The sequence below is a fragment of the Diuraphis noxia genome, unplaced genomic scaffold (genome assembly GCF_037042655.1).
Source record: "Diuraphis noxia isolate RWA-SAM2 unplaced genomic scaffold, SU_Dnox_SAM2 contig0003, whole genome shotgun sequence".
Taxonomy (NCBI): domain Eukaryota; kingdom Metazoa; phylum Arthropoda; class Insecta; order Hemiptera; family Aphididae; genus Diuraphis; species Diuraphis noxia.
The window spans coordinates 75,180,978-75,204,913 of NW_028301713.1; the positions used below are offsets into that span (position 1 = coordinate 75,180,978).

A 23,936-nucleotide genomic window follows, 5' to 3' on the forward strand; every position below is an offset into this window, starting at 1 on the left:
GATTTATTTAGAGTGTAGACTGCAGGATCCCAAATTTCAATATTTTCATTAAATAAAATTAAGGAAGCTTATCTGAAAAAAAATAGTAAAAATTTCTATTTTTTTTTGACAATTTTTGACTTAGATTTTATTTACACAAGGTTTCAATGAATGTTTATATATTTTCCACCAGATGTTTGTATTGTTTTGACCGGTGTTAAGCTTAACTGAGTGCAAGCCACTTATATACAATTTTGCACCACATCCATTTACATAAATCACATAATATGAGTCAATATTTGATTTAAACATACTTCTTTAATTCAGCCAATTTCTGAACATAATTAATTATATAGATTAAACTCATAAAATCAATACATAATAGAATATCATTTAACTATTCAATATACATCATGATTTATGACAGTATGATTTTAATGCCATATTGGTTAATCAATTCTTGTATAACTCTTCATTAATTTTCAAATACGTCAGCATCTTTGTATTAGATTAAAGTTCAGTCCTAAAATTGCATTCACAGTATTAGTAATAGAAGTCTAGCTTGGTGTATAATGTGTGTATATCATTGCAATTTACGAGCAGTTTTTGTTCATATATATTATTATGCACCTAATTATAACTACATGACTTATAAATTAAAACTAGATCTGCTGTATTTAAAGTTTTGGATTTTGAGTGTACATTATTATGTTTGTATTTTATTTTTTAACCATAGTAGTAGGTCACTGTGATATATGTGTAAAATTTGAATTGAATTATAAATCAAGAAAAACGATTCTATACATCAGCATCTATTTCTTAGATAATTTTAAAATCTATATAAGTAGAAAATCAATATAGACTATAATATTATAAATTTTTTATTATTCACACCTTAGGACATACATTGACCTAATTTTTGCAAAAAATTGAAAATATCTCATGGCTATGAATAACATAACTTTTAGATTAACTTTTTTTTTGTTCAAGGTAAATCGTGTGAAGAATCTGTAATTAAAATTTTTAGCATTAGTTATGGAAATAAAAACTTTTAAGAATTTCTTACAAAAAATAATTTGAATAAATTTGTTAAAGTTTTAACTTTAAATACATATAAATAAATTGAAGCGATTAATAAATGTCACAGCTTGCCCCTTCTGATTAGTTGGTTGGTCTCTATGTTACTACTTATATTATTACAACAATAGAGTAAAATATACCCGTGGTGGTTATGATTAGTCTAAATCTAAACTGTATCTTAGTTTTATTGTATAACCATTCATCAGGTACCTAACAAAAGCACCAGGCACCATATTTATTAGGCATACATTATGCAGTATTGCAGTATGCACACTGTCAACTTCATATGAACAGTCATGTTTCTATGGTATAGTGTCAGATTGAAGTTTTCATATTTATTTATATTCATAGACAGAGGTTCAATTACAGAGCTTAATATAAAATAGAAAAACAAAGATCAAGTAATTACAAGATCATTGAAAATAATTTGTAATTAAGTGTAAACAATGCATTTGATTTGACATTAAACGAGATGAGCATTTAAGAATTAAATGTTTATCATACTAGAAGAAAAACATTAGCACCATTATCAAAAAGTTTAACAGAGGTACATGATAGAACAATAAATTATATTAAATAAATATTATGATGCTAATATTTAGCACTACTGGTATATCGACCGTTAAATGACAGATCATAGTAGATAAATTCACATTAACTGCCTTTCCCATGATTGTACATCCCCAAAATTACTTATGAAAGTAACTTTTGTGTTCTTATCCACTCAACTCTTAATGTTTCTTTTTAAATTGTACTTAACAATTAAATAAACATGTAAATAGTTTTAAAATCTGGCACTAAATTTCTTGAATTTTATTCAATAATTAATAACATACAACCATTTTAGATTAATCATCAAAATTAAACACAATAAAAATATATATTTTAAAGCTCAATAAAGTACTATAACAAATAACTTAACAACATTATCGAATATATATATTATATTAAGTATTGTTACTTGTTGGTGCCAAAATCACCAAATGAAAGATCTATGAGGAATAATAATTTAATTATAAATCAATAATATTCTAAAAAATAATAAAAATAAAAATAAGGAACTATAATATTTTTAAAACACTTAATTGGTATATTGTTTCCTATAGTTAAATACTTTAGCATTTGTCAGTTTGCTAAATCACAACATTTAATGATTCAAATCTATATTGGTGTTAACTAAAGCAGTTTTCAATTAAACTACAATTTTTAGTACTAAATTATACAATATTTAGTTTAAAAAAAAACATTGAATATAAAATACACTGACAAATATATATATATATATATCATATTGTATTTTGGTTAAGTAATAATCTATTCAATGTAATGAGTATTGAATGAATAATTAAATTAAATAACTAATATTATATTATTATGATATAAAAACATACTATAAGTGCATTAATATTCAGTTCATCTATTAGCTCCTTATTTTGATATTACTTGAAAGAAGTCATAATTGAACATCCACAGATGTACATATTTTCTTAAGGTTCTCCTCCAATAATAGGTTCGTCTGTAGGATAGTGTACAACAGTTCTCAATCTTCTGGGCACAGCTTTCAATAAGTTATTGTAAATGCACATTCCAATAAGCAACAACAGGAAACCAACAGGCTATAAAGATATAATTTAAAATTTATCTATTTTCATTTAAATTATTTATCAAAGACAAACTTTCACTTAAACATCTTTAATATGATAAAAAAATGGTTAAAATAATAAATAATACCTGAAGTGGATTGAATGTTTGCCAGCCAACTGCTAATGAAAAAGTCCAAATGAAAAATGTTCGAATGGAATCTAATACCATTCTAGTAGTTGCAGATATTTCCTTAGCAACACTTATACCAGAAAAGTTGAAAAAAGCAATGCTGATTATGTTTCCTAGAAGTAAAAACACATTAGAATAATAATACAAGCATCATATGATACTAGTGTATTAAACATTAACATTTACCAATTAATGCAACTAAAATCCATTTGTTGTTCATTATTTGAGTAATGGCCTCTGGAAAATCTTCAATAACTCCGCGAGAGTTATTACCACCAAATGGAGGACTGACATTGATATAATAAAATGGTACTAAAAGTATACTCATCATCAGGAATCCAAATAGACCTTTAAAATAAGTAATATATATATACATATATCAATATATTATACTTGAACCATAATTTATTGTAATTGGCTACACAGAGTGTAGCAGGAGTGAACTAATCCACTATGTGCACTGCCGCATAGGTAAAGTATTGGACAACCGAGTTTTAGGATTTTAATTGGCCTTAAAAATAGTAACGCCCATTTTACAAGACATAATATTATATATAATTATTTAAAGTGTGGAGTATTCAAAAAGTTTTAATCATATATTACTAAACCAGCCCAAATTTTATGCAGCCTACCAAGTTCAACATAGTCAGGTCAGACTATAAGACATATTGGTACGTATAAATGACAAACTTGAAGGAAGGACTTCTCAATGATTTAATAAAATCTGATAAAGCACATTTTTGCTATGTACATAATATGAAAGAAATAGATTAAGATAACTATTTATGTATTAAAATGAGCATCATTCTATTATTAAATGATTATATAATGTTTAATAATACCTTCCCAACCAACAGCTTGTAACGGTGGAATATCATTTGAAACAACATATTTCTCTTCGTATACCATTTGAGCAGCTGTAATAATCTGAGCAAATAAAATCAATGAGTCACCTAAAAATAAACAATAAATATGTACTTTGATATTAACATGTTCTATTTTTCAAACAGCACCAACATAATATTTATTTATTTATTATTATTTGTTACCAAGAATGATTTCATTAGTAGATTTTGAGTTTGGATCAGTTGACAATAAATCTGATATACCAACTGTGGCTAAACCAATAATTATTGTAAATATGCCCAACCAATGGCGAACAGATACTTGTCGATGGACAAACATTTTTGAAAATATAGCAGTAAATATTATTACAGCACCTTAATGCAAAAAGAACAATGTATTAGATAAGTAGAAATCTATTAAGAGGGTGCTACACTTACACGTGTTATCTGTTTTATACTCCATAAAATAACAATCTACATACAGTTTTCTTACTACAGATTATTTAAGGTTAATATAATATATAAGAGAAAATGAATAAACATAATATTGAATTTGTAGAAGAGAGTGCAAACTATTTTAGATTAAGTTTTTTTATATATATTTATTTAAAATGATTTAGTGAATTTAAAAACTCTTTGTTCATACAATTTATATCATTCTCTACACATTTTATAATCAGTAAATTTGATCTAACATTAACAGTCAGTAGTAAGAATCTGATATTATAAAGATTGTATATGTTTTACACGTGGAACATAGAGACAACACACACAGATGTAGTGTACATTATCAACAAACTTAATGGTTTAACTAAGCTAAGCTGATTATAATACCTCTTAACATTTGAAAACTAGACGCAAAAGTCATTGTGAGACCAATGTACATCAGGGAGGTAGCAACCAAATCAAACATTGCCGGCACAAAGAACAAAAATGGATTGAATTGTTGGTTGCCTTTAACTATTGCACTATCCTCAATCGGATACTGTAACAAAAATTTACTTCTGGTTATTTAAGATTAGGTAATTTAATGTATGAAAAAACTTACTTGTCTTTTTACGTGGTATCTATAAGCCAATTTAAAGAACAACAAGCACAAAAATTCTCCAAAAAACATGGTTAACGATTGAAAAAATGGATGGTCAAATGTATGCTCTTTTCCATCTGAACCTTTAGCTTGAAGTTTATCAGCCCATCTAAACCAATAATGACATGATATAATAAAATATATTAAAACACAATATATTCAATATTTTATGATGGGCATGTTTGGGAAATGTCCTTATCTGAAACTTCGATAAGTGTGAAATTCAGGTTGAAAATGTACTAATGCAGTAATATAATATGAAAAATGAAGTCTTTGGAAACATCTTAGAATCACATGTATTGAATAAACTCGCAAATCTAACAATTTTCTAGGTATAGCTTTGTATTTAATACATACATGTTCTAATATTTGTAATTTGTATACAATTCTTAAATTATAGATTGAATTTAATAGTTAATAATACAAATTATAAAATTTTTTAATGAAAGTCTGGAAACAATAAAATACTAAATAAAAGTATAAAAAATTAATTCTTATCAGTGGCGGTCCTACATGGGGGGATGGGTGGATTGCCCCCCCCCCCCCTTGGTTAAAAATAAAATATAGAATTATTACATGAAACAAATTTTTTTATAACTTCTATTTTTGAGTACTTATTGCATTTAATGTGAAAAATATTCCACCTACCCCCCGGAATTGGTGAAGGACCGCCACTGATTCTTATACTACACAATTATAATGATCAATGTTTGTAATTTAGTGGGTAAAACACTAATTTGTTGTATTATCACAATAGATTTAAAGTTTTTACATGGCAATTTATTTCACTTTAATAATTTTTATTGAATATTTATCATTAATGAATATAAAAACTCTTATCTTTAATGGTATAACATCTAAATTTTGGTTTAAATAGTTTATTATTAATTTTTATAAGCACAATGGATAATCTATTGTTTTGTAGTATGTTACATATACTAATTGTACCATCAGCTCAAGGTTAACTAGTAGAATGACATTCATGTATGGACGTATGGTTTATAATAATTAGTTATGTAGGAGTTTACATAAAAATCGAGGGGTGTAAGCACCTTGTGGGTAATCAGTGTACAAGGTGATGGTAATCATGGGTATATTCATGGGTAATCATAGGTATAATCATTGAAATCAGTAATCTGATGTACAAAATTTCTGTCAGGTATTTACCCCTCGATAAAAATAAACTGGATGAGCCAGAAACAGTATGCTACACATAATTCATATTATATTTAAACAATAAACATAGTTGTAGAAAATCAAAAACAATCTTCAAACTTTTATTGTACAGAGTATCATCAATTGATGCTTTATCTATTCATGCTATACAAGGATAAAAAAAAATAAGCAATCAAATGCTTTAAAAAAAATTAAAAACTAAAATTTAGTATTTACAGATTATATTTCATTCAATGAATGAATAAAATACTTTAATTGTAATATTAGTTTGGACCTTGGTCAACACAAGAATAAACATTCATAACAATAATAAAAAAGAAACGAGTGTTTGGTTATTGTTAATTAGAAAATTTTATTTACCTATTATAAAACTAAGAATATAAATAGATTAGTGCTTTGAAATATTACATTTTATGTATACATAGTACATACTTTCTTAAATGGATAAAAATAGATAAGAAAAAAATTAGTATTAAAAACTTTATAATATTATGTACCTAGACGTAGGCCTAAAAATGATGCAGTGTGTTTAGATAAGGAGTGACTAGGCACAACGGAATGGGAGGAAAGATTCAGGATCGATAATATTGGGGGTTGGTAACTGTGGCTAAGACTCTTACAGAGTTGTAGAGATACATAAAAAAGAAAAATGTAATGTCAAAAATATTTAATGATCAAGAAAAAAAAAATTGTTTCGAGAAGTTAAAAAATAAATTGAATAATACTTTGAACTAAACTGTGGAGTAATATTGAGTTGAATTGTAACAATGTCTCATTAATTTGAAAGTTGTAAACCATTAACAATTTACAATATAGTCATTAGATAACGGGTCAAGAGTCAAGTCTAAAAAAATTATCTATCAGCCATTAATAGAGTTGTCAACTTGAGAAACCAGCATCTTACGGGCTCAATATTAAAATGATTGACTTTTATCTATGCGATGCACTGGCAAGACATATTCTACAAGAATTAAATATGTGTAGGGCTTTTTTTTAAACTATTAGTTTAAGACATTGAACTCACTTGACACTGAGCGTGTTGATGGATCCTGTGATGACCATTCCAATGGCCAACAACAGTTGATACGATGAGTACATGATTGCAGCAGTGAATGTGAATTACACTTGTTAGAACAGTAATCGTACAATAGACGAATTGATTTGAGCTAACCTAAGTCACACAGAGGAAAATTCATACATGATAAATAAATCAAAACATTCTTTTATCAGTGACGTGCGTCGACATAAAACACTTAAATATCACGTTTTGCGCCACAATTTTTTTTATCTACCAACGAGAAAAACACGTACGAATAAAACAATATATTATCATAATCCTTAAAAATAATTTTCTCGATAAATTCTGGGTACGTACCGCATGTGTATAGAAATCCGCTGGAAAGCTCGTTCGAACCTTATAGGTACTTACTTCCTCGTCAATAGTGGGATGCAACTATACAGTACGGAATGACTTGATTTCAGATCGTAGGGAAAAAACAGTAGCCAGCATAGAATATCTAGAACGATGCGGGTGAACTGTGTATCGTTTATTCGTTTCTATGTTATTATAACTCAATAATTGTATTGTCTACTTGAAACAATTAGCTTTATAAATCGGTCGCCTTTGTCGTCGTAGATAAAGGATCAGAGATAGTGGGTACAAACTACAAAAAATACTAATACACTTTGGTATTTGGTGGGCATTAGCAAATAGCAGCAGCAGCAGCTGCTAAATCACAATCACTGGCTCACGGCGCTCACGCAAACCGTAAAACATCGAAAAAAAAAAAAAAATTGTTTAAAAAAATCATAGTACGGTTGCCGACACTGTAATCTTAGCGCGCGCGCGCTACTACTTTATCGCGCTGGTGCTTGGTTGGAGGGGGGTAGTCGAGCGGACTAGCCTACCTGCGGTGAAATTATGTCGAAAACATGTCATCAATGCTCTGCTGTGCCGTGGTAAGTACACCAATTTGTTCTTAATTTTTTTAATTTTCGACCCGGTGTGGGGAATTCGTCAGGGCTCTGCTTCGCGTTATCCCGTGACGGTGGTCGCAGACAGCCGGCTAGCCACGTTCCGTCGTTGAATCGCCGCTAGCCGCCGTCCTCGTGGTTTCGGTTCTCGGGCCCCGTTCCGGGTACCCTTGACCAACGTAGCTGCGGCCATCGTTGTTTCCGGTCCGCGGCTTCCGACGTCGCTCTTCCCCATTCACTGGTTTTCCGGCGTCGCCCCTCAACCCTTCGAAATCTCCAGAAGTCGGGTGTCCCCAAATTTACCTTTTATCCAGGTTTCCGGATAGAATAGGTAGTTTTTTGTATCAATCATTTTCCTTCCGTGGTGGCTGGTGCCTGTCGCTGATAAGAGGGAGATTGTTTTAGTTGTTCTCTCTGGACGTGGTTAATTTGTTATTGTTGCTGTTGTTAATCTTATTGTTACTGTCTTCTTAGTTTTCTACTACCGCGATGACGGCAAAGTAGGCTAGACTTTGGTCGTAGAATTTGAATTTGTCTTCAAGACTTCGGCTCCCCACCTCTCGTCGATAATTATTTTAAAAATTCAATAATTTTCGTTTTTATCTGAAGGATTCATTTATTTTGATTTATGCGTTTGGCGTACTATTTTTGAGTATTTTTGATTAAGTTTTCCAATTTTGTAGCTGGTTGTTGTACCTAATTTTTCTGATATATTTTTTTTTTTTTTTGTAATCAATTTGTTTGAGTGGTCCAATATATATTTATTTTACTAAAATCAATGAAAATAATTAAGTTGAATTTTTTAAGACTTTATATTAAATTGAAAGTGTTGATTTCCACTATATTTATCTATGTTTTGGTTTATAAAAGAAAAATCTTTAGTTCATAGTTTCTATGGTATTTCTCAATAACAGTATTGTAATTATTATCAATTAATATTCGTTTTGTTTTTCTTTGCTTTTCTGTTATTAAGTGAACCATATCCTGGTAATTATATAGTATTATTCCTTTGTTGAGAACCGTTTGGAATACTTGAATTATTATGAAAGTAAGATGACCTATTTCTGAATTAATAACATATTAGAGTTTATTAATCTCTTTAAACAGTTGCTACAAAAGTAACCTAAATTCTAAATTTTATTTAATTATTTCTTTCCTTATTTAAGTTATTTGCTGATTAACCTAAGTATTTACCTAAAGTATTTGGAATAAAAGATGAAAAATAATTATTTGTATGTATTAGTTATTTATTTTAACAAGAAATGTATAAAAAAAAGGCCTTGTTTAAATTAAATTACTTAATAGTAATATATTTGTGTTTGTATTGATTTTTAAAATATCATGTAAAATATTATAAGCTTAGCCGCTTAGGTTCTTAAAAGTTCACTAATTAGATATTAAAATCTTACTTGCAACTAACATTCATTGTTTGTTTAAATTAAGTTTATTTAAGCATTGTGTCTCTAATGTATTATTATATTGTACCTAATCGGTAAATTCTATAGTTAAGTGTAATTGCATTGAAACAATTTTATGGGTTTTTTTTCCGTTAAAAAATTTAATACTTGGAAACCTGAGATTTATTTTCCATTACTAAGTATATCCCTGATATGCATTATGACCCATATTAGTGTTGTGAAGATTATCAGATTGGCACCATAAAAATATGCCTTAGATGTAAAAAATTGTTATAGAAAATTAAAGTTATACCAGTGAACTAATCAGTGTTTGTGGGATATTTCTTTTTTGGAATTATAAATTATCCCTGGGATAAATAGAAAACATAGGTCCCAATAAATATTTTTACGTGTATTTCAGTTAACTTGATGTTATTTAACAATTTAGTTTTCATCTTATTTCGTGATTGTAATTTTATTCTTTCTTTTTTTTTTCAGCTTTCAAAACTAGGCTAAATTAGTTTTAGTCTTAATCACAATTAATAAATTAAAAATTAGAAAAAAAAAGTGATACCTAACTATTAAAAACAAAATTCTTACATCAACTTTATTCTCTTCTTCGCTGTACGTTCCTTCAACTGTTAGTCATCTGAGAAAACAACATACTGCAACATTACCAGCAAGCATTGTGACAACTATCAACTGAGAAATCTTCTTTTATTGTTTAAATAATATTTAATTGAAACGTGTGCTGTGTATTGTAATGAACCAACCGAATACTTTAGAACTGTCTATTTTATAACAATTATTATTAGATTTTTAAAGTAGGTTAGATGTCTTTTTATTTTTTATTAAGTTTTTTTTTGTCTTAAATTAAGAAGAAAGAGTTTTATGTAACAACCATAATTATTTGTGTTCAAACGTAAAACATATAGAAAAGTCGCTTGACTTAGTCGAGTGCCTTTTTAGATTTTAAAAAATATTACTGTGATATTGATTTTAATGGTAATAATGTATTATAATATATAATTTAACATTAGGATAAAACATTAGATTATAACATATATATATATTTAAAAACAAATAAACCAACCCATTCCCCCACTCCCTATTAAACAATTTTATATAAATTAAATATTTTATGGTCATAATAGTAAAGTCTATAAACAAAAAATAACTCAAGAATTTAAAACTAGTATGTCTAACAACTCCCAGTGGAATCTGTTTCAATCAAATATGCTGAACGGTAGTGATTCTTCTATGATAAACTTTAAAACCCTCTCAGCATTAACAAATCTAAACAATTACCCATCATCGAGATCTTCAAATCATTCACCGCCAAACTATAATTCACAGTCAAGTCAAAATTTCCCCATGCCATCTCAATATCAGTCGTCTCAATTTCATCAAAAGGAGTCTTCAATGAATAATATGTTTAACAATGGACTACAGTCTTCAAACTTTGATGTATTCTCTTCTGATAATACTGCACCTGTGAGTCGTTATCCTCCAGCTGGCAATGACATTTTTGGTGGACATGACACGGCTACTGCAAGCAGTTCGAACAATTCAAATTTTTCAAATGAATCGTTTGGTAACAATCAAGGAGTTAGAGAAACCGGAATCATAGAGAAACTTTTGGTTTGTACAGTTACTATTGTTAACTAGTGTTTCTATATTAAACAATTTTCATCATTTTCAGCATTCTTATGGCTTTATTCAGTGTTGTGAGCGCCAGGCAAGATTATTTTTTCATTTCAGCCAATTTAGTGGCAACATCGAGCATCTTAAAATTGGTGATCCCGTAGAATTTGAAATGACTTATGATAGAAGAACTGGTAAACCCATCGCTAGCACTGTTACAAAAATTGCTCCTGAAGTGGTAAGTGTTAAGTACTAATATCTATAACATTTAAAATTAATTAGGTAAATATTATTTATTAGGTATTAAGTGAAGAAAGAGTAACTGGTGTAGTAACAACAGAATTGAGAACTGAAGGCTCGGGCGGTGATACACAAGGTCGAATTAGTTATGAAAATCGAGGAGAGTGTTTCTTTCTCCCTTACAATAAAGATGATGTTGAAGGTAATGTCACTCTTAGAACTGGTGATCAAGTAAGCTTCCAAATAGCAACAAATCAGAGAGGTAATTTGGGAGCTACACATGTCCGCTTAGAAAATCCAGTACATCCTGTTAAATATCAGGGAGTTGTGTGTTCTATGAAAGATGTTTTTGGTTACATCGAACGAGCTGATATTGTAAAAGAAATTTCATTTCCATTTACTGAATTTAAAGATTCCTCCAAACCTTTACAATTGGGTGATGATGTAGAATTCATAATACAAACACGTAGTGTAAGTAAATTGAATGTTTTATTTATTTATTTAATTTATTTGAATATAAGTATAATTTGTGTGAGTTAAACAAAAATTGCAAAACTAAAATCTATAGTTAAAACTCGGTGTGTAAATATTAAAAATTGTTACTTCTTTTAGAAATAAACCATTCATTCCTCTAAATTAACATATTTGATTTTTATGTGTTATTTCATTGATACAGATGAAAATATATAGTCGTATCAAATTATAGGTACTATGATATTATTCTATAGTTGCTCAAACTTTTCATTGTAAGTAATCTATTCAGCTAGAGAATGCCGTGATCCTGAGCATTTTCCCTCGTGCCCTCGTTCACCCTATTATTGAAAACAGTTCATCACGTGAAGTTTCTCAAATTAACCATTTTTGTTCTGCATTATTTCACTGAACAGAGTATAATAATTTTTCAATGGATTTTATAGTTCTTCAGATTATTTTGTTTTGAAATCAAATTCTATGTATTATTTTTACTCTGTTATGTTAAATATTTTCTCTTTTAATATTGAGAAATGATTGGTCGAAAATAACTTGTTTTATTATAGTATTATTTAACAGAAATATTTTTTATTTTATTAAGTTCTAAATTGATTTATAATTTAGTTATATTTTTTTTATTCATTAGGGAAAAGAAGTTGCATGTAATATTGAGCGTTTACCTCCTGGTTCAGTAATTTTTGAAGATATCGAGGATACTGTTATGAAAGGCCAAGTTTTAAAACCTTTAGACAAAACTCCTCAAAATCATTTACCATCTGAACCACTACCTGGACGTATACGTTATAGAGCACCAGATTATTCTGAAGTTGAAGTTTCATTTGGTGAAAAAGATCAGCAGGGTGATTTTACGTTGAGGTTATTATGATTAATTTATTTAACTTTTGCATACTTGTTCTGTCAACCGTGATAATATGAGTGAGAAGCCAAAACGATTTGTTTTGTTCACAATGACTTCCTATAGTAGTTATACCATTGGTTTTTAAATGGACTGATTTTATTGAATTGTGATATGCAAATTAATATAAGTGTAAATCAATATACATCTGTTTTGATTATATATTTTCCATTAATAACGCATTTCTAAAAAATAATTTAATTCATCTAATCTGGTACAAAAAAAAAAGGAATAGTGTGCCATGAAATTTGTTTGCAGATCACAGTGTGCCTTATTCAATAAAAATTTGAAAACCACTGAGTTATGCTATAGAAGAAGTTCTACGAGTAAAATGGGTAAAATTTAAAAGAGCAACCCATTGTTTTATGCACAGGGTTATATTCTTTTAACTATTGTAATTATACTAATTGTATATGTGATAAATTTTGCCTTTATTTTGATAATAGACATGGTGATTGGGTTGAATTCCGAATAGCAACTGATCGACGAGATCAGTTAAAACGAGCTACTAATATTTCGTTATTACCAGAATCTTTTGTAGTTTCTGGCGAAAGAAGAGAATTAGGTATTATCGCAGTTCTAAAACAAGGATTTGGATTTTTACGTTCTGTTGAAAGAGAACCAAAGATTTATTTTACTTTCAACGAAGTTCTGGATGTTCAAAGAAAATTAGAATGTAACGATGAAGTTGAATTTACAGTAGCACAGGTAATATAAGATTTTAAATTCATTTAACAAGCCTTATAATTATTACTACATTACTAGTTAATATTGTATTTATTCAAAAGCTTTTACTGAATAAATTTCATGGAAAATGTATTAATTTAATAAAATTAAATGGACCAATCAAGACCTACCAAACCATATTAAAGGGACCGCATGTGTTGTTTGTTCCCTTCTTATAAATGTACAACATAGACAATTAGGAATATTTTCGATTATCTATCGCTATTAAAATTTTCATTAGGTATAATATTACATAATATATAACATATTAAATAAATTATTATTTTATTATATTATTAACATTTTAATGTCATCTAGATAACCGAAAAGATTCACAATTTGTGTTTATAGTACCCATTTTGTGTTGTTAGTTTCAATATCATAATGAATTAAAATGTTATCAATTATAATACTCTAGTGAAAAAACTGTAGAAAATTACATTATGTTCTTTACAAATTAAACCTATGAATCATAAATATGATTGGCAATGGGCAACATTAAAAACTATGAAAAATTGGTCTAATACAAAAACTTTGTATCTCGCCCAAAAACATGTTTTTTAATTTATTACTTGAAAAATGCTGTTTGGATTTTACTTAGTAGTAATCTAGGTAGATGACTTAATGTTAAAATATTCCCTAGGGCATCTCATTAGCTGTTGCTAAAAAAAAATAAAATCTCGTTTCATAGTAAAATGATAAAATACTCATATATTGTTTTTCAATTTCATTAAATAGACCTTAAATCAGCTATACATTTGTAATGTAAAGATTTTGTCCAGTCAAAGATATTTTTTGTGTCATTATTTGTACTATTGCATATTATTTTTTTATTTTTTGTGAATTTTTCCAATTGCGTAATTGAAATTGTTGTATTCTTTAGTATAATTTGTTTACTAAAATAGTTTATGTGTTAAGTTAAAAGTCAATGTTATATTTACTAATCAAATTGATTTATTAAAATTATGTACCTCGTTTTTAGTTTTCAATTCAACAAAAACTAATTTCAAACAATAGGTATAATTAAAATATTTTATTTTGTTTATAGGATCCTTCATCTTCATTTGGAAATTCTAGACAGAGTGCTATACGAATTAAACATTTGCCACGTGGTTCAGTACAATTTGAAATACTTATTGAAGAAGGATTGGTTGGATTAGTAACAACTGTGGCTACGGAGATATTTGAATCATCAAGTCCTTCAAAAAATAATGCTCATGTAAGTGACTGATATTCAGTACTATATTAATCTAATATATATTGGTACTCTGTACCTGCATACAATTGTAAGAAATTGAATGCTATAAAAATATTGTTTTATAAAAAAATTGTTTTCCTTAAATTATAGAACTTATAATGTTGTTTTTAAATTTATAATAATATCTGTTCCTCTGTTTTATTATCGCCATCTTAAACTTTCTTGCTATACATTTTGGTGTTAAATTGATGTGACATTTAAGGTTAAATATTGAATTCACGAAACTAAAATGTTTAAATATTATAATATTTGGTTAAAATCTCATAAAAAAAAAATGTAGGGAAGTCCCTTAACAAAATAAAAACAAAGTGGTTTCTAATTAAAACAGCTTTTATTTGAAAGTGTTTTTCTTATTAATTTTTTTTAATAGCAGATACACAGTTTATAAATGCAGTAAATTATAAATGTGTCCAATTTTAATTTTAATTCATTCTCGATCAGCTGAATCTTAATTTGAATATGTTATTTTGCTGTACTTGTGGAGAAAAAAAAATATTCAAAATTTGAATTTTTCCAATTCTAATGTAATATATCTTTTATGCAGTTAGAATAAAAATAAAATTCAAGGACATGCATTTGAAATATGTTGTCTTACCTTTATTGTTGAACACAGTGCTTATAATATTTAAATTCATTATATCTTGGGATGTGATCTGAATGGTAATTTTATTTTAAGTTGATAGCTACCTTGGCTGCTGGCGATCGATCGTTATGCATTATCTATAACCCAAGGATATTTTTCAGTGTCATTCCAAATTTGAATTTACTATTTAACTAAAAAAAAAAAATGTTTATAGTATCGAAATATTGTAATGGTTCTCGCTACACCACCACACATTTTTGGTGCATTATAAAAAAAGCAATGAAATAGTTAATAACACAAAATCATATTTGTTTACTGATGCCGGTGGTCACATACATATACAACTAGTGAATTATGAATGACCACCATAAATCTCGTGGCAGTAAACTTGTTACACATTCTCTACTACTAAATAATTGTTTTAGACAATCTATACCACTATTTTCACATGCTGTCATTGTTGGGTTACGGCATGGTATATTTAATTTAAAACAGTAACAAAATATTAAACTTATTCTTATTAACATTTCATATAAAAGACTACATTTTTTTATCATTGATACTTACCTGTTTTTCTGTAAATTAAAAACTAAATAGAGTAGTTTTTTTAAATAAAATGTTTTAATAGCTTAATAAACAACTTTTCTTAACTCTGGAGAGGTATCAAAAGTATAAGTAATATCAAAGAGATCTTCCAATTATATCTGAATAATATTAATGTTTCATATCCTATTTCTTAACATCAAATTACAGATTAATTGTTACTAAAAAAACTTTTTAATACAGGGCGATTGATTCATCATAAAACACTAATTATTTCAAAAAGTATTGACTTTTTCAAAATATTTTTTTACATGGTTTCGAGTTGTTAAAAAACCAACGTTTTTATTAAAAAATTATATGTTTAAATATTTTTTATCCTCATCATTTTTTAAGTTTTTTACTGTTTTGAATGACAACATAGAGTTTTAATTTCATATTCCAAAGCAAAATATTTTTCTAAGTATTTTGATACATATAAATCGAATTTGGGGCTAGTAGTTTATGAGTTATAAGTATTTAAAGTTTTGATAGGCAGAGTGGAGTGGTACGGGTTACCCCCCAAAATGTTTGTCCACTACTCCGCTTGTTTAAACTTTAAATACTTATAACTCAGAAACTACTAGTCCCAAATTCGATTTCTATGTATCAAAATAGTTAGAAAAATATTCTGCTTTGGAATATGAAATTAAAACTCTATGCTGTCATTCAAAAAAGTAAAAAACTTAAAAAATGATGAGGATAAAAAATATTTAAAAATATAATTTTTTAATAAAAACGTTAGTTTTTTAACAACTTGAAACCATGTAAAAAAATATTTTGAAAAAAGTCAATACTTTTTGAAATAATGAGTGTTTTATGATAAATCAATCACCCTGTATAATGAAATATTGATTCTGTTATCATAACATAGACATTTTCCCTGTAAATCATTGAAATATTATTCTATCAAAAAGTTTTGTTTCTGTTCCTATTTATATAAAAAATAAAATAATTATTATTACAATAATTTGGTGTCTGCCATATTGCATTTTCCACTTGAATTGGATATCACACTAAAATGCGTAATGTGGATCTACAATTAAATTTAAAGTGATTAGTTTTTAGTATGTTTTAACTTGACTAGTTTAAACACATAGTGTTTCTAATCTTTTATAACTCGTAATTAATATATTGTTTCTGATGTGTTGTAAATATTAACTTGAAATTATCAAATTTGTTGAATTAAATGTGTTTATTTGATATGAAATACAATATTTGGTTATTTCTTGTATCATGGTTAACTTAATTAACTTTTAATTTTATTTCCTACTTAAATTATTGATCATTTTTCACAAACATTTAAAACAATTTATGGTAATGTATTATTATCAGCTATTCAAATGTTTTATCTTGTTTGTTTTTACTGTTACTACTGATTATTCTAATGAATAATAGTTGTTTTTCTTACTATCATGCCAATAATTTAATTAACTATTATGTTTTATTGTCACCATACTTACACAACTTAAGTAATATTCATAATAATAAGTAATTTATAGTTTATTTACAGTTATTTACAGTAATCATTCTTTTCATCTTTTGTTTATATCATTACTTATGTAGTTATGTGTTATGTTTTTGGTCAGATTATGCTCATAATATATTATAATTAATTATTCTAGCAGTTTGATGAGGTTACTTATGAACCAGGAGTTATAACTTTGCATTCAAACGGTGTTAAGAGAACAATATTGTATAATATCAAAGACTGCATTGGAAAATATATACCAAAACAAGGAGATAAAGTAAACTATTTTAATGATAGTTGTTTAGCAACAATATTCTTATTAATTTTTATTTCCAAAATTAATTTTAGGTGAGATTCAATCTTTATCAAATTAAACGCAACAAGGAATTAATTGCGATGAATATTCATTTGGCCTCAACTGTGTCAAACAACACAAATAATACACATACTTCTTCCACTGATGAACCAAATCGAGCGGATATCAAGTATGGCTATATTGCTGCACTTAAAGATGGGTTTGGGTTTATTGAAACCATATCACTTGATTCTGAAGTATTTTTTAGATATGCGTAAGTTAAATTGATTTTGTTTCTCAACTTAATGTTAATATTCTAATTAAAATTTCTTACGATATAGAAATTTGAATGATCCAACCGCATCTCTTGAACTTGGTATGGAAGTAGAATATACACTGAGTACCAGGAATACAGGAAATGGCGGGAGTTGTGCATCTGCTGAAAATGTTAGAATTTTGCCACCCGGTTCTATTAGTGATAACTGTGAATTGCTTCAACCTAATGTTATTTTGGATGGAGTGGTATCTCGTCCATTGCGATCTGTTAATCCCGAGCAGACCGAATATGCTGGTATAATACAAGAAGTACCTACAAGTAAGTGTTCTTATTTTATAAATATGAATATATACAGTGCTTGAAGTTATATTAGTAATTTTTGTATTACAGCTGAAGAAGAAAATATTTCGCAATATGAATTTGGAATAAAAGGCTTGATAAATAAAAGAGAATTGTTACAAGTTGGAGATCCTGTACAATTTCAAGTAGACTCAAAAAATAGAGCTGTTAATATAATAGCGATTCGAAAGAAACAGAGAGCTCATGTTGACGCTATTAAAGGTTTGTTAAAGTATAATTTTTTATTTGGCTATTAAAAATGTGTAAAAATGTTCATTGTTATTTTCTTTTTATAGGATTATTTGGTTTTTTAACTCATGAAGTAGAAGGTGGTAAGAAACTATTTTTCCATACTTCTGAAGTAACTGATGGAATTAAATTATACCAAGGAGATTTAGTGGAATTTGTATTAGTTGTCAACCAAAGATCAGGCAAATCATCTGGCTGCAATGTCACTAAAATAAGGTTATTGTTAAATAAATTATCAAATTATATTAGTTATTTATCTGTTAACTATAAATTTTTTACTCCAAGGCTTGCATTTTATGTGATTTGAATTTGCTTTTAAATTTCTTGAGTTATAGTTAAGTTTTTTGAAGATTGTTTTTACTGAACAAAAGCAGTACAACATAAAAAAATTTCAATTTTTTGAGATTTTAAATTCAAATTTTTTTATTTATGACTTTAAAGTAATTCAAAAATTATATTTATAGTTATACAGTTATTTATTATTTTAAATTATGTATTACATTTTAAAGTGTTATTTTTATTTATAGTTCTGCTGAAAATTCCCCTCCCAAACAACCATCTCAACGACCAGAACATTTGATTAACCGCATACGCACCATTTCTGTAATAGATGATGGTTCACCAAAATTAGTAGTAATTCGTCAGCCTTTAGGCCCAGATGGATCAAAAGGGTTTGATCCGAATGCTCGTAAACAGCACAATCCTGGGCAACTTATTGATGTGTAATGCCGGTACACATTTCGAGTAATCAACATTTGACTACTATTGACTTATTTCCCACTTCAGAATTTTATCATTATGATCATATTACTATCAATTTTATCTTGTAATAAATAATGAGCTTCCAACTTGTTGATTTTAAAATTACTAGTCTTGGAGAATAGGTCGTCAACTTAATTGTAACCAAATGTCGTCTAGCATTTAATGTATTCAAACTAAGTCTTTTGATGATTTTTTTTGCAAATAATTCCTTATTAATAATGATTTTTTTTTGTGAAATATGTAGCAATAAGATAACAGGTTATTAGATATATTATAAAACATTTAATTAATGTTAGTTATTAGAAGGCACATATATATACACCTTAGAAACTTAATATTTGAAAATATCAAAAAATACATTTTTAATTTAATATTTCAATATTCCCAAAAACTCCCTTATTTTATCCAAATTAACTTATTTTTCTGTTTTTTAATTGTGATGACTCTGGTTAATAATTGGTGTTAAACATGTTATTAATTGGATCATATAAAAATTTGCTTTTTCACTGCTCAATCTTATATTCATAATTAGAATAACAGAATAACTGTCTGTTCTTATCATCAATATAAAATAGCTCTTGGGTTTTTTAATTTCTTGTACTAATAATCTGTAATTTCTTGAATTTCAATCACTGATAGCAATATCATGTTAATCAAAAACAAAAAATTAAAAACAAACAGTCTTATCTATAAATATAACAAAATAACATAATATAGTAATAGTAGTAGTGAAAGAGATTTTCAGTATAATATCTTTATTTAAATTTTAAAATCACGTTCTGTTCCTAACATAGATCTCCCTATTTTCAGCACCGTATACATTAATAATCCTCCCGTGTTTTCATTTATATTTTAATTAGTTGGGTGCATTTAAAAACAAAATTTTCTGATAACTCTATTTAACTATTTTTTAACTTAATTATTTAATTAAACCTTTGACAACTTAAATTGTGCCTTAATAATTTACATAGCTACATGCCACAATAGTAGTTCAACAATTCTTCTATTTATATATAAATGTTATATTTTATTATTTTCTAAATATTTGCAAAATATTGGTTATGTATTATTGCTGAGGCCTATTTTTTTAAACATTATCATATGAAAAAGACTTTTCTTTAAATTTATTGATAACAATATGAACAACCTCTAATTCTTTAAATGCATCCAACTAATAACTATGCTCACAATAACTTAATTAAATTAGCTTTTAATCTATTACTTTAAATCAAGGGTAATAATCCTATAACTGTGAGCAAAACTTAAATTTCTACTTTAAGTTAACCTTTACTCAACAGTAAAATTTTATTTCGTAATTAATATTAACTAGCGATTGTAAATACAACCATTTATGCAGTATCTATATAATAAAATTAAATATACAAATTAAGGTTAAAATACCCATGAATAACACTAAGTCATAGTATTTAAGCAGATTTTTTTTATTATTATCAACTCAAATACACATTTATTATTTTTTTTTTCTAGTACAAATCTAAGTCTTGTTTGTTTATTTATTTATTATAATCATCGTTCAGATAGAGTTTTTTCATTCCACTTAATTTTTCATCACATGACTATACTCACAGTTAATCTTTCGAGCTTTTAGGTTTGTATAAGCATTCGTTTAAAAGAAATTTAGCTATACAGGTATGATGACATACATACAAATTATGCCAAACATAAACTAGTATAAGACGTAACTAAACTGTGATAAATTATGAGTATGAACTATTGTAACGTATTTTAATTGTTGTTTTTTTTTTTTCGAAAAAAAGGCATGTTTATTTTGTATTTGTTTTTGTCTTGCAATTAAAATGTATTTTCCAAAAAAAAAAAAAAATGAAAAAATAAAAATCATTGAACATAAAACCAACTATGCATTGTTTTGTAAGGTAAAAACTTATACAATTTGTAAACATGATTTTTATATTGTAAATATATTATATTGTAATAAATATTAATGAAGTAATATTTTTGAATAACATCGTAATCATAGTAATAATGGTTACTAAACATATTAATTGCACTTAAGTTTATAATTGATAATTATTATGCGTTTAGTGTAAATTATGTTTGAAATTGTTAACTGGACAGTTTGCAAACTCTAAAATTATTCAGCAACTATTTGATATCTATATTAACTATGTGCAATTTGGTTCATTGTTATTTTAATGTATCATAATTAATTTGTCTTAAAATATATACTATATTCTTCATATAAAAGTATTACTTATCATGATATTTTTAATTAATTGTTTAACTTAAAATAAATATCTATTTGTAACCTAAAGTTATTTGAATTTGCTTTATACCACATAAGAAAGCATTTATATAATATTCAACATAATATACTTAATTTGTATTTACAAATTTAACCAATAATTTCTGCTGAACAATTTTAGTATGCTAATGCACAATTTCTTTTTATGTACGGTTAGATATATTTAACTAAATTATATTTATTTACTTGAGGGATCAGGAATATTTTAAGGTTACATGTATGGCTTTTTAAATAATAATGTACGTGTATTTTAAGAAGATTAAATATGTAGTATTTAAGTAGCATGAGTTATTGTGAGCATTATTATATTCATATATGTAGTCAAGTAATTATAATTTATAACATAGCCTACTAATAATTCAAGTAGATTATGAGATGACGATTATTATGATTATTAATGTAATTGCAAAAATTATATGTAGCATTACATGTTTTTCCGGGTTGCTTGTGAACTATAATAACATATTACCAAATAAGACGATTATTGACAAAAATTGTTAAAGACTTTTCTGAAACATTAGGGAAAAATAATTAACTCGCTGAAACTGTAAGGCTGAAAAAATAACAAAACAATTTGAAACAAACAATTATATGTGTTTTTATTTGAAAACGATCACATCCTTTCCTTTAGTCATATTTTGAAAAAATAAAAATTATGTTTTTTTAATGTTTAAAGTTTTTCCAATAGTGGAATATTGTTTTTATTTATGAGCTTTATTACTGTTACTTCTTACCAAATCAAGTTAGTACTTTGTGGTTAATATTGTTTATATTAAATTTATAAACGTAATGAAAAATTGTTTTTGATATATATTTTTAACTTTGAACCCTTTTCTTGATATTTATTGTCAGTATTTTTAGAGAAATAATTTATTAATTTTCTTAGTATAGTGTAGTTATGGTGTTCTCGTATATTCAGTTAAGAAAATAAATATAATTAATTAATTTTTAACTAAGTTGGGCTATTTTTGACTTTAAAATTAACACAAGTTGAAGATATTTGACTTGGCACTTGCCCAACTTTGGATACTTGCAGATTGTTAATATAATAAATAGATAATTTGTATAAAAATGTAATACATTTATTGGCTGATGCTTATTTTTCAAGTAAATAATATTTACAACGTTATAATTTAATAATTTATAATACTGTAAGTAAACATTTTATTTTGAAAGAAAAAAGAATTTGTTAAATCAAAAAATTTGAAAATTTAAAGCAAGATTTTTTTAAGTTCTAGGTAGGTGAAAATTCAAAAGAAATTTTGATGTAAATCCATGATAATTTTGTACGAGCATAGTAGTAATATATGATAGGTTGATGGTCGTCTTTGATAAGAATTATTTTTTGTATATAACTATTTTCTAATATTTAACTCAAATTTAATACATCCGTTACATTGACTATAATGAGACAACACATCAAAACATAGTTAAAATAAATGGTTTGTTGTGTTTTAAGATGATACATGAAAATGAAATTAAAAAAATTGTATACCTACCAAGACCCCACTCCATTTATGCCTATGACAAAAACGTTTAAATACCTTTTGGCCTAGCTTATGAGTTTAAGTTAAAGATATATTGTATTAATATTTGATTTAACGAGTTCAAAATCAAACTAGATATATTATGAATATTGAATATATTTGTTTTTGTTTATATATTTTATAATCTATTTTTAGAAGGAGTTTCAACATGTAGGTATCCTATGACTTTTAAAAAGAAGTAAGAACATAGTTGCATCACAACTTGCTATCATGTCAGCCGTCAGGTATTGATAACTTGATAGGTATGTAAAAAATAATAATAACAACTTTATAAATAGCTAAAAAGTATTTGTATTATTAATTATTATACTCCTATCGATTATTATTAGACTGTTTTTTTTTATCTAATAGAAAGTTGCAAAATCTAATAAATAAAATATACCTACCAATTAAATAGTTTGATTAGTAAGACATCTAATTGTAAATTGTAGATGTACTGATTGTTATTTTCAGAACATTGACAACATTAAAAAATACTATGCAATCTATCAATTATGTAGGTACCTATTAAACAATATTACTTATCATACGAGATGGTCAATGATCATATTCTGTAGAAATGTGGAATAGGTACCGGTAACAAATTGTTAATACCGATTAACAAAAAATATGTGTTTTATTTGGAAATTAATAATATTTTTTTCAGGACGGATACACAATTCCACATACACAGGGTAATTCACCAAGCATGCTCATTGCTCACCTCTTTTTTTCCTTAATAGTGCAGTAAAATAAAATAAAATAAAATCAGACTTTTAGTATCTTTAAATATACTCGAAGACTTTTGTACCATTTAGGCCATTTAGGGTGTGTCGTGTGACAATTGAAACTTTTGTTTTTCAAATGAGAACCCCAATTTTTTACTGTAAATTATTCAACTAATAATTTTTTGAGAATTTTGATGTATTGCAATAAAAATTCTACTGTGTAGTTTTTGAGCTATATTTAACTTGTTCTAAGGATAAAAGGTCCATGGTTTAGGAC

The 23,936-nt window shown here is 26.8% G+C and overlaps 2 protein-coding genes across 3 annotated transcripts; one reads left to right on the forward strand and one right to left on the reverse strand.

Annotated features, from left to right (window-relative positions):
• Positions 1–1,838: 1,838 nt before the first annotated feature.
• Tango9 (transport and golgi organization 9) lies at positions 1,839–7,582 on the reverse strand. The gene is made up of 9 exons (XM_015524949.2): positions 7,316–7,582; positions 6,965–7,111; positions 4,726–4,873; positions 4,512–4,662; positions 3,882–4,052; positions 3,675–3,785; positions 3,019–3,180; positions 2,791–2,945; positions 1,839–2,675 (listed from the first exon to the last, which is right to left on the reverse strand). The coding sequence occupies exons 2-9, from the start codon at positions 7,036–7,038 to the stop codon at positions 2,547–2,549; spliced, it is 1,101 nt and encodes a 366-aa protein (XP_015380435.1). The 5' UTR covers positions 7,039–7,111; positions 7,316–7,582; the 3' UTR covers positions 1,839–2,546.
• Positions 7,583–7,767: 185 nt separating this feature from the next.
• Positions 7,768–21,992, forward strand: Unr (cold shock domain-containing Unr). Of its 2 annotated transcripts, none has more exons than XM_015524926.2 (13): positions 7,768–7,899; positions 9,810–10,952; positions 11,014–11,193; positions 11,256–11,666; positions 12,313–12,542; positions 13,029–13,290; positions 14,357–14,527; positions 17,354–17,476; positions 17,548–17,768; positions 17,836–18,089; positions 18,162–18,332; positions 18,407–18,575; positions 18,887–21,992. In XM_015524926.2, the coding sequence occupies exons 2-13, from the start codon at positions 10,509–10,511 to the stop codon at positions 19,083–19,085; spliced, it is 2,835 nt and encodes a 944-aa protein (XP_015380412.2). In that variant the 5' UTR covers positions 7,768–7,899; positions 9,810–10,508; the 3' UTR covers positions 19,086–21,992. The 2 variants fall into 2 exon arrangements, with proteins under 2 accessions (XP_015380412.2, XP_015380413.2); XM_015524927.2 differs by having other exon boundaries at positions 17,357–17,476.
• Positions 21,993–23,936: the final 1,944 nt, after the last annotated feature.

Bases quoted from the DNA above. Each gene is read 5' to 3' on its own strand.
- Tango9 (XM_015524949.2), bottom strand. From the start codon at position 7,038: ATGTACTCATCGTATCAACTGTTGTTGGCCATTGGAATGGTCATCACA. The intron at 4,663-4,725 runs GTAAGTTTTTTC...TTTTTGTTACAG, and splicing joins GATACCACGTAAAAAGACAA to TATCCGATTGAGGATAGTGC. The intron at 3,181-3,674 runs GTATTATTAAAC...CTTATTTTAAAG, and splicing joins ACAAGCTGTTGGTTGGGAAG to GTCTATTTGGATTCCTGATG.
- Unr (XM_015524926.2), top strand. From the start codon at position 10,509: ATGTCTAACAACTCCCAGTGGAATCTGTTTCAATCAAATATGCTGAAC. The intron at 11,667-12,312 runs GTAAGTAAATTG...TTTATTCATTAG, and splicing joins TCATAATACAAACACGTAGT to GGAAAAGAAGTTGCATGTAA. The intron at 12,543-13,028 runs GTTATTATGATT...TTTTGATAATAG, and splicing joins CAGGGTGATTTTACGTTGAG to ACATGGTGATTGGGTTGAAT.